The sequence below is a fragment of the Apis mellifera genome, linkage group LG9 (assembly GCF_003254395.2).
Source record: "Apis mellifera strain DH4 linkage group LG9, Amel_HAv3.1, whole genome shotgun sequence".
Classification (NCBI taxonomy): Eukaryota; Metazoa; Arthropoda; class Insecta; order Hymenoptera; family Apidae; genus Apis; species Apis mellifera.
Window position 1 is genome coordinate 4,612,898 of NC_037646.1, and position 12,492 is coordinate 4,625,389.

Genomic DNA, 12,492 nt, shown 5'->3' on the forward strand with positions numbered 1-12,492 from the left:
TGCTTTATTGCGAAGAATTGCGATTGATTTGATAAAGGAAAACTATTATATTTTCAGTATTTCTCACATATGTTATTAATTTGCACAATTTTTATGCAAAAATAAGAATAATGAATTTCCTTTCCTTTTACTTGGATCAAATGTTCGAATCTCTTGATTTAATAAATAAGAATCGTATATTGTTATTGTAAATATTATAATCGAGCTCGAGTATAATAATTTGCGTTATTTTCGGACGAGGCGAGCGACGAATTTCGAGCGAGAAAATACATCTCGATACGTGGAATATTTTTCTATTTTCTGTTTGACAGCCGGCGGAGGTGGGATGCTGATAGCATGACCAAAGGCAAAGGGTAATTTACGTTTGCGTATTATTTCGGCATCGACGCTTCGAACGAATGAAATCTAGCCTCTCACCTCTCGGCGTCACGTCCAACCGTATCGAATGTTTGAATTTAATCTATCAATGAACGTATCCTTAAAACCAAGTTAAATATAGACAATTGGATACGCGGAATGGTATGTATGAGTTAAAACTAGCTAAGCAAATTAAGAGATGTACAGTTTTATCGTAATAATCGTCGATTCTACGATCGAATTTAACAAAATCTAATTTTTATTCGTGTAATTTGAATGAAAAATTTTGAAATCAACAATTTATTGTAAACTTACTTGTATAAATAAATAGGAAAGAATAAATAGGAAAATAATAAGAATACGCGGAAAACTATATAAATAGCTGTATTATATAGAAATTTTTCCAGATACAAGAATTAAATATACAAAGTGGTCTGCATGAATATGTAAGTCTCTACATATTCATCTCAACAGCTTCGTCAAACGCTACACAGTGTGCCAAACAGCCGTTACCGCCACAGAAACTCCAACTTTCTGTCCAAAGGATCGACGTTTTTCAGTTGTGGATTACGCGTTGAAAAAAAAAAAAAAAGAAAGAAAAAAAAATCACAGAGATTTAGCGAGAAAAAATTCGTCGACGAGTTGGATCGTCAAATTGATAGAATCAGCCGTCCACGAGTGATTTTTTCATGCTGATGGATCGGTTCTTTTTCATCCCTGCAAAATATGAACGATTAAAAAAGTGGAATGTTCTGTACACATCTCTCTATTTATGAATCCTGTCGTCTGCTTCTTTTGGTCAATAAGCAGAAAGCTCGAGACCGATATCGACACGTCGCCACTCATTGCAGACGAATTTTTCTTCTTCGATCCATGAAATGATCGATACTTGATCCTAATCAACATCAAAATCGAAGAAAAACTATCCAGAATATGAGCATATTCAATAGAAATTTTACATCAGAAGTTTTACAATCAATCGATCCTCTATTATTCCTCTATTGATAATTGATCAAGTATAAATCCTAGTAAATGATTTATCTCGTTAATTCTATATTTCCAATGACAAGCTTTCATTGTACAACTATACACATTCACTGTATCATTTATTGGAATGACACGTATCACGATTTCAGGGAGAACGAGTCTCTATTTCCCAATCCTTAATAAGGATATCACATTAAACATTGAAATTGGAAGCTCGAAAGTTTATATTTTGAGTAGCTATCGGCACTGTTCCGGGAAATGAACAGCCAAAACTACCAAGTTATTAGCCCACCAACCATTGAATGGCGACAATTCTGAATCGTTCATCCGTTCGTTTTCAGGTTCCTGTTTACAATGAGTAGGACACACCGCGTGAAAGTTCGTGACAACGCTTTTTTTCCCGCGCTCACGTTCCGTTGACAAAGCTCCACGCGCCCCCGTGGAAATTTATATTTACCCCGTGTTGACCGATGTTCCGCGCGAAGGGGCACGCGTTGTTTGCGTAAACGCAATTGGAATCTGCAGATGCGAACCACCTGCTCGAGAAACGAGAAAGATGATTATAAATCTGCCTCCTTGTTTGTTTTCGAACGTGTAAACAGAGGCGATGAAACGCGAACCCGCTCGATAGACACGCGTGCCTCTACACTCGTTTATTATTATTCCAGATCCAACGCGAGTTTGCTTGTTAGATAGAAATTTTGCGAGCTGGATAATATCGTGTCCAGGGGATGAATAACCGCGGGAAACTAATGTATATTCCTGTATATTCCTCCTTTCCTTCGAAATTTTATTATTTAACGATGAATCGATGTATTCGTCGGCCATCTTTCAAGATTCGACTCGATTTTAAATTCTTACAAAGTTCAAGTTTTGAGGATATATTCAATCAGCTTTAAGATACGTTTATCTTGGATAATTTCGATCAATTAATTTGTATAAAGTTATTGAATTATTATGAAATAATAGAAAATCATAATTAAAATTGATCGAGTCAATGGATAAGGTAAGGAATAAGCGAAGGAAAGTAGATTAAGGCGGTCGTGGTCAGTGAAATATGACAGCTGAGGTCAGACAGAATAATGCGAGAGTAGTTTAAGTGGAATGAGACAGTTGTTGGACAAGTAGAATAGTAATGGGTAATAGGATAGTGACATATACATTCTGGAAGTTAGACAAATAGATTAAAACAGTCGTGGTCAGACAAGTGGAATAGAAAAGTTACGGATATGTTAGTTGTAATTATATGGACAAGAAATATAAACCAACTGCAATCAGATATAATATATCATTGATATATGCATAAATTCTTAATTTTATAAAATTATGAAATACAGTATTAAATCATAATCGATAGAATTTTAATAAAGAAAATTTACTTTTGCTAAAGGCATGCTCTTTCTTCTATTGGCGAGCGAAAATTGAATTTTAATTAATTGTTCTGATTGCATTGGCGTTTAAACACCTTCGTAATAGCCGGAAATGCACATCGTAACGAAAACATTGTATTTAATTTCGCGGAGGTATAATGTTCAAATTACAAATTACGTATCGCAACAATCTACTTGCAACGCGTACACGTTTCCAATTGTTAACTTTTGTCCTGTGATATTTGATTTTCATCGCCCGATCCATACTCCTCTCTCGATTTATTAAACCTCCCTCACGCCTGATTCGCTCACGTATCACAATTACTCGTCCCATTTGAATGAAACGCTTTTAACAGCTGTTTTAACCGTGCTCAGGCCAACTTGCAAAACGTTTCGAACTCCATCGATTGTAATCTTTCCGTGTAATTAGCCGACTATATCTCGCTCTCTTACGAATGAAATATTTCGATTTCGGCCGAGAATTCGGGATTTCCCCGCTAATACTAATTTTAAGTACGCCCCATCTACGGAGAACTCTTAATGGACACGCATAAATCAGGGAAGACGTTCCCATTCCTCTGAAGAATATGCAGGATCGGGATTTCTCTCTTTAATTTCAATCGTTCCACGGAATTATGCGATCTGCCAACGTCCACGAAATTTCAGCAGGGAAGATTAAACGCCTCGGATAAAGATTGTAATTTCGATAATTCATTAACCACTTGTTTCGTTATCCTCTTCCCTATTTTCATAATTTTCGTAATATCTATTTTTGTAAGATACCTCATCATCGTGCTAAAAATATATACATTTTTCTTAAAAGAATATTATCCTTTTGAAAGAAGCTTCAAAGTCTAAGCACGTTCCTCTTGTTACATCTGAACCAATCAATGATTCATTAATTCCAACATTTTAAATATTACCCTCGTATTTATTTTCTTACAAAAAATAAATCCAAGATATAGATTTTACTCGACAAAAAGTTTTCACTCGAAATTTCTTTAATCCAGAGAATATTGGCGTACAATATATTTGCTCGCATAAGTATAACTCCGTTCAAATACAAATACGTTATCCTTCATATTCGAATCGATTGATATCGGCTAAATATTGCCACAGCAAACACGCAGCGTGCCTTTCCGTTAATTATACAGACTCGTATATACAATATATATATATATGAAGCCCACTTCCTAGAGGGTTGAATCTTGTAACCGTTTCCGGGACGGTTCACCCCGCGACTAAATGGCTCGATGCCTTCCAAAGAAGAAGAGAGGGGCCACTACACGGCCACGAGTGCACTCGAGTGAGGGTTCGGTTATCGAGGAGGGGAGGAGGAGGACAGGACAACGGGGGATGGAAACATGGGGTGATGGTAAATTGAAGAAAGATGGAACTCCTAACGAACGAGGCACGAGGCAAGGCGCATGAAGTGCCACTTGTACGCGCAATCAAGGGAGAAGTTTGCGGTGAACTGCATTCGGGGTATGTGCGTACAAATGAAGGCCAGAAATTCAAGGGATAATTTCCAGCATCCCTTCTAGGCAGCTCGCTCTGCAACAGGATCGCGGTAGCCAACTGGCGATGTTGTTCTCGTGACGTTTATCATTTGCCAGTTGAATAAACGGTCAGTGAATATATTAATTTGGAATATATTAGTCGATGGAATATATGTATCAAATGAGAAGCGATCGAAAAAGTTACAGGATGATGATCACTTGTTTTGAGATAAAATGATTGAAAGTTATTCAATCAGAAGAATTCGTCAAGAATTTTTTTTAGTAAAAAAAATAGTTATTTTAATTGGAAACGTGTAAATTCGAAGCCTTATTATATCTTACGATTAGAATCAAAGCTTTGAAACATAACAAAAGGATTATCTTTAAAGGATTTCCTTTATCAACTTCGATTGTGCTCGAAATTGTGTAATTCCTACCTAAATCTAAATCACACCAGAGGAATTCGTTCTTCGCGAGACGTAAGAACCTAAGTTGTACCTCTTCCGGGATTATGTCCACGTGTCGGTTGTTCATTAAAGAATTATAAAGGCCATTTCCTAGTTGTTCCATGGCCGCGATCCAACCGGGCACGCCCCATATGGGATTTATTAGAATTAGAAATCTGATGCTCCACGTGTGACTGCACGTTGTATATTAACATTAACGGGGCGGAAGACTACGAGGGCCATTTGTACGCGGGCCAGTGAATTACGTAGAACGTGAGAGGCTTCCCCAGGCGAATTATTAGTCTCATTATTACCTAGTTTCGCCGGGACAACATCTTCAATCGGCCGATTCTTTTGCAAAAAAAAAAAAAAGGACGAAATTACACGGTTGGTGTCACCTAACGATAAAACGTATTGAAAAAAAGGATTGTGTGAGAGAGGATTGGTATTTTATCGTTAAATACGAGGTGGCAAGATAATATTGGATCAAGTTGGAAAAATATATCGTAAAGATTTATTTAAAAAAAAAATCATGTCAGTTAATTGATAATCCTGTGATAACTGTTTCGATATTTGCACGATAATATCTATTAAATATAATTGATTGGAGATATAATTGTGCTCATTGAATAAGCAATATGTACATAATAATGGATTAAGATTTGAACTCGATGTTCAGTGTAATTTTTTTTTTTTTTTTGAAGAAAAGAAATATTTATTCGAAATGACACGACCTGTTTTCAGAAAATATTCAACCGTGAATATTGCACGTGTACTCGATAATTAAGATCGATGGTTGTTGCATAGAACATAAATGATGTTTGCAGTGCATCTGTAAATATAATCTAAATCTCAAAACGTGTATTTTCACATTTCTATCGGAACGCGTGCTTGTAAATTATCATCGTATTATCATGTTTACAGATTTACGTTACATTATGCAACTCATTTTGCGTAAAATTGGATGAAACAACCGGATTTCGGAGGAAAAGTGCTTTTATCTTTATAACACAATATGACTGCGCGCGAAACAACGAATTTTGAACATGTTGAATTTTTTTTCCCATATTTTTTTTTTTTTAACGTTAACGGAATAATTTGGAACGAAATATTAAAATTAAAAATGATTAAATTTTTTGGCCGAATCGATACGAAATTTAAAATTTTTTTTTCTTGATTTCTCTGTTGATTTCCATCACTTTAAAATAACGAGTTTTAGTTTTACTATATTTCTAAATCCGTGACATATTATTCACGATGATTTCCTATTTATATATATATATTTTTTTATAAAAATTCAATAGATTCAATGCTTTATTCGTATATCATAAAATATCGACTTCTTGCTTATATAATACCCATTTTTCAATATACCCTTGTATGTGCCGGTCGAATATACATTTTACATTATTCCGATATAATAATAATTTTGAGGAGCATAAATATTAAATAAATATCAGACAAATTATAATATTTTTAAAAAATTTTTAAATCAATAATATTTAAATATATTTTAATATTGTATATTCTTTCAGCAATATTCTTCCCTTGTTAAATCATTATCCAAATATGAGAGCTCGTAAATTAAACATACATGGATTTAATACCATACATATACAACTTGATAAATCCAATTCAGGTCGGAAAAATTCTTTCTGGGCGAAAAAAAAAAAATAAAAAAATAAAAAATAAAAGCGTAATTAGTTAGAACTAGTTTTTCTGGTTTCCCAATTATTTATTGTTTCACCTCCATTTAGCCACGATATTAGTCATGATCTCGCTAATTCACCCATTCTTTCCACACAGAGAATTTTACTTCACCAATTATACAACTTTCTCCCATTCTTTCCGAGCAAAGAATTATCCTGACAACAAGCCTGGTCCAACTCTAAATCTACCCTCATGTATAAACGTTATACAGAAACGTGACTCGTTGAAATTTTCCCTCCAAGAACTTGAACACATGAAATCTTACGAAATCACATCCGCCAATTACGAGTTAACAATCGAACTTGCCAATTTTCTTGAATCCAGTCGAGCAATCCACTTCGTCAACAAGAAAATGAAACACCAATCCACACGATTGAAATAAAGGTTACGAGATCGACGAAGTTCACGATTAATTTGATAGATAATACTGTCTTTGCAGATTTCGATAAGGGAGAGAGGACTTGTGTCGTGGTTGAACAAGCTCGAACATCAAGTCGAACAATTCTGTCATTCCCTTTCGTGATAGGACCCACGAAAGTCCTTGCCATCGACCATTGTGGAAAGAGAGAGAGAGAGAGAGAGAGAGAGGACACGAAATTCACAAGGGAATTATCGGTACTTGATTGCGCTTAATCCACAAAGTTTTCTCGTTTGACTTCGCCTCGACCTAAGACCCACGTCACCGGTTTTCACCGGTGCACGATTTTCCTTGTCGGGATCCCCCTAAACGAAGAATAAGGCCGAAAAAGGAGAAAAATCTATATGAAAAAGCGAAAGGCTGGCTAGAACCTCTTGCTAACGATGCTCGTTTGGTGGAATGTGTTTGCACACTTGTTACACCGAGTCTTCTCCACTCGTTTCCTCCACGTCCTCCTTCGCCTCCCCTCCCCTTACTTTCCTCCTCCTCCCGATTTATTTTTATGATTTCTTAACTGTGTTTTCTTAACGCGAGAAATATACTTCAACGATGAATTTTGATAGGGTATTTTAACAGGGAATAGCTGTGGTAATATCGAAAGAAGGGTGTTTCTTTGTATAATTAAGAGAATTGAAAGTATAATTCTTGGATGCGAATGATAATTATTTTCTGGATGTAGAAATAAGTAAAGAAATATAGATATATAACAAAATTTTCTCGGATTAAATCGAATTAAAAAGTATTTAATAATTCATTCGAAGATTTTGAAAAAGATGTTGTCATAGAGCAAGATTAATTATAATTTTATATTATCCGATATATTTCGAATGAATTATATTTTATTGTTTCCTAATTATATTATTTTCATTTGTCATCATGTTAGAAAATATTTATATTTAGTCTCGAATATCGGCTTGTTAGCGCTATTTCGAAATATCAAGATTCTCTGTGTACAGGTATTATAATAATCCCAATTGTCTGAACAGCCTACCAAATTAATTCCATTCTGTTTCACGATTTTAGTGCATTTCGTGACGTCTATTTCTGGGGTTTGCCTCCCTCTCTCTGTTTCCTCCTCTCCTCCTCCTTCCACCCTCTCAATTCATAACGCACGTATACGGCTCAAACTAATTTCAGGCAGAGAAGCAATGCTTCTTGCGACATAATTCCTACAGTTTAAATCCTTCGAGCGATATTTATAGGATAGAATGCACGTCGTACAAAATTTAAAGCAATCTTCGTTATTATTATTATTATTATAGCTTCAGGAATTTCTATCGTTGAAAGCAATAGACACATACATATATATATTTATTTTCGAATTAATTGTATTTGAAAGAAATTGATTTATTCTCTAATATCTTGTAAAAATATAATATAATAATTTTCTTTCTATTATTATTTTATTAATACGGTATTATCATTCCATAGTTAAATAAAATATAATTTTCATTCTTATTGATACGATAATTAACATCTAATTTGAACTCGTATCACATAGCTCAATTATCACATAAATAATGTCAAAAATTTCATTGAATTTCTCCAATTTCTGAACTTTCAAACTCTCATATACGATATTATCCAAGAAACTAAAAAAAATCTTACGAATTACCATACTATACGTTTCCATTTTAAAGAAACTCCTTTTCGATAATCTACGTAAGAGAGGAAAATCTTAAAAGGGAAAGAATTACGAGGATTAACCGCACTGCTAACACCCAGACCCCATACATCGATTATAAAAGATCCTGGAGATTCCTTCTGCATAAAATTCCCTTGAATCGCTCTTAAAGCCGATCTTACTACTCTTTTTTTCTTCTTCTTCTTTTTTTTTTACAATCCGTTCTACAAATATCCGAAATCTTCTTTACACGATGGCAAAGGAAGGAGGCGGCTTTAACACAGCCAAGAGTGTCCCTCGTAAGTAGTAAAGACACGAAAGAGAGAGGCACGTGGAAGGCAGGACGCATGCGTGTCGTGTTGCTCCTGCAGGACTTCGCACGACAAGTCAGTCTGCATCTGGACTCCGGCTCGCGTACATTTTCCGGCTGTGCATGTGAGTGACTGTAAACCAACTGTAATATCCTGGTGGACGACTATGAGGGTAATCACGCTGAATCAGCTGATGTTGTGGAGCTCGTTGATCGTCATCGTTGGAGCCGTTCATCGATCAGAAGGTGAGCGTTCGAAGAAGCCTGGAAAAAAATAAATTTCGAATAAAAATATTCGTCGTGTTTTGGATATAACAAGAAGAGACAGATCCTTAGAGATATCGTGAATGAGGTGAAACGAACGTGACAATCTTCTGATGTTTCCTTCTGGTATTTCGAGACGATTCAAGAGACGTTACATAATTCTGTGACGACGCGTGCTATTCGTGAATCACTTGCATCGTGTAATGGGAAAAACGGATGCAAGAATTGTGGATTAAGGATACTTTTGTTGTGCGCGTGCCGCCTGCACGCCATTCATTACGATTATGTAAATCCCCGGCCCGGCGTGCCGCTTTGAAAATCTTGGCGTGGAAAAGGATATTACAATTAATTTTCTTCCCGCGTTCCCCGTTGATGGCCTCCTCCACTATCTTGATTCATTTTGTTGAAGTGAGAGATGTAACTGCGTGAATGATGACGTGGCTCGCGTATTACGGTTTATTCCCCTTTGAATTTTGGTTGGAATTTGGACTTGGCACGATTGGATGCAAATATGAATCGTAGAGATATCGTTTTATTCTGTAATGTAATATTTAATATCGATGGATCAAGTTTGTTGATTTTATTTCATTTTTCCTTTTTATGAAATAATTGAAGAAAGGAAAAGATGTTTTCGAAATTTTGCTTCTTCGAATCGTAATAGAATTTGTGATTTTTTTTTTCTCTCTTCAAATAACGAGAGAGTGATTTTTTTTTTAATTCTGTAATAATTTATTCCATTTTATAAATTATGAGATTCTTTTATGAAAATTTTCTTTCATCAAAATTATACTTTAAAGTGAAGAATTATTTAATGCATATTGAGAAGCGGAAAAGTTCTTTCTGAATCTTTCACGTGGCCATTTGAAACTCCGAGTCAAAGTAAACTTTGACGTCCTGAAGAACTTTTTGCAAAGAACTTTCCACGAGGCTAGAACGAGGAGTCGTTCTAAATAACAACAAATATACTAGGCTGCTTGTACATGTAGGAAATTATGTATGATGTTTGAAGAAACATTTAATTTCATTTAATATATAGAAATTTTATTTACATTGGAATATACTTGAAATATATGTAACGTTCAATGTGATATAAATTCACAGAATGAAGTATAAATAAGAAGTTATTAAATGGAGATAGAAGAGTAAATTTATTATGATTATATAAGAAATATCTGGAAGCTAGATTAATTGATTTACCAAGACTATATTTTTTGATATACAAAATTCTTTCCTTCTCTACTGTATTATACGTGTAATTGAGATTCATTCGACTCAATAATTAATCCGACAGTTTGATTATCTTCATTTGTTCTATCAATAATACATAAATAGGCGAATAAATATTAGTCAAAATCATTTTACTATTAAAATTATATTATAATATCTATAAATTTATATTCCTAAAATTATATTACCATATGAACAATAATACAATCGAAATTAATTATAATAGATGCCATTAATTAAAATTAGGAACATATATCTAACATGATTAATTAACATAGGAATATATTTGCATAAAAATTTTTAGATACAAAATTATGATAATCAAGTGTACTCGTATTGCCATTGTTACGAATACATTCGATCAAATAATAAATATTAAGATAAGAAAAAAATATATTAATCAAATAAAAAATCCTTGATATTTTATACATTTTATCCAAACAACAGGAGCAATGGATTTAACAGCAACTTAGTTATGTCGAAGAGGAATAAAGATGTGAAATTTTGTAACAAAGTGGGAATGTAAAGAGGGGAAAACACTCACGAGAAGTCAGTCTATAACTTTGTGCCACAGTGGAAGTAGGACTTTCTGCGCCGTTGAACGGAATGGGTTTCCTAAAATTGCTATGAATGACGAATAGAATAATGCCAATAGAATTACAAGCTTGCAAGCATTCGTATTAAAAATTTCTCATTCTGATATCGAAATTAAAAATTAATTTATAATTCAAAATCAGAGATATTGGTTTATTAATATCTACTTAAGATATATTTATTGATATTATCAGTATTGAAAGCTATAATAATTTTGTCAATGTATATATATCAATTATATGATTATTGATCTGAGAAAAGAAGTAAGGGATTCAAACTGTTGCCATTTCTACAACAAATACAGAAAAATTACATCCATAACAGATATGGATGGTTAGTGCTACATTGTTCTTCGAAATTGGTCGTGATTTCTCTCCGGGGTAGCAACCCTCTGGAGAGTCAATGATTTGTGGTACACAAAGCTAGCATTGATTGACCGTAGTAACAGTGTTGTCAAAATGATCGAGAAATATAATTCTTTGTATAAGCAGCAATGCGTGTTATATATTTGTACAAACATATTAACAAATAAAACGTAAAATTTAATTACTTGTAATGTTACATTTGATGTTTCAATCAATTCTGAACTGGAAGTTTCTTAATTAAAAGAAATATCTGTTGAACGAGTAATAGCTATTCGAACAATTTGTAATTAAAATCTCTTTATACGTGTAAGAATAATGTAAAAAGTTTGAAATATTCTATTCGCGTAATGTACAATGTATTGTCTTTTGAATCTTAGATATAAAATATTTTAAAAATTTAAATGGAATGTGTGGCATTGTGATATAATTAACATAAAGAATAGATATGAATAAAATTTATCTAATCAACAATATTATTTTGAATAATGAATATTAAAATATGAAGACAAAGACGATGTACCACAACACCTTAAAATATTTAAAGCTTTAGAGAAATGGAGATAAAATGGTGCGAATCTCTAAAAAGAACGTGATAAAATGTACGAAAGAATGTAAAAAAAAAACAATTTGCATAATTTAGTGGCTAAAATATTCATAATTCATAAATCTTTAATTAAAATTCATGTAAATGTATTATCCATTTTTATTGGAATTTATTTGCATTCTTTTTCTCGTATTAATATGACAAATTTAATCGTTCAATTTTTTTGCAAAACATTGATTCGCATGATTCAATAATCATTCTTTCTTTAAAGAAATGATATTACTTTCTCCTCTTCCCTCCCTTAACTGAGTTTAAGACAAATTCATTTTTTCCTACATACTTTTATATCTCCTATTCCAATAAATAATTCAAATACCCATTACCATTCATCTTCAAATCTTTCAATTCTGAATAATCCTTTCTTAACATTTCAAACAACATTTTTAAACGAAAACTTGAACGAATGATTCCACGATTATCGATGCCTTTCATCAACTCTATCGAAAATTGAATCAAGATCCAAAAAAAAAAAAAAAAGAGAGAGAGAAAAAAATCCCAACAATTTCGAAAACTATATATTTCGAACGGCACGTTCACGGCCATAACAGTTTGCATCGAAACGATGAACAATTATACGAACGCCCACACTTTTTGGAAAACATCATTGTCCAGGATCGCGAATTATTATTTAGGTCACGTTTCGTTCGTTCGTTCGTTCGTTCGTAATGTTTTCAACAAACCCCCCCTCTTCCACCCCAACCCCTTTATCGGGGACGG

The 12,492-nt window shown here is 33.6% G+C and overlaps 1 protein-coding gene across 5 annotated transcripts in view; it reads left to right on the forward strand.

Annotated features, from left to right (window-relative positions):
- LOC411345 (neurotrimin) overlaps positions 1-12,492 on the forward strand; it is a 442,810-nt gene that overhangs the window by 136,712 nt on the left and 293,606 nt on the right. The window contains exon 1 of one of the 5 annotated variants that reach the window (XM_006559902.3): positions 8,799-8,967. The exons of 3 other annotated variants lie outside the window; for them this stretch is intronic. In XM_006559902.3, coding sequence (XP_006559965.2) covers positions 8,889-8,967 — 79 coding nt within the window. In that variant the 5' untranslated portion in view covers positions 8,799-8,888. Of the gene's footprint in view, positions 1-8,798; positions 8,968-12,492 lie in introns of those variants that run through there. One more of the 5 variants, XM_006559910.3, reaches the window with a different exon arrangement.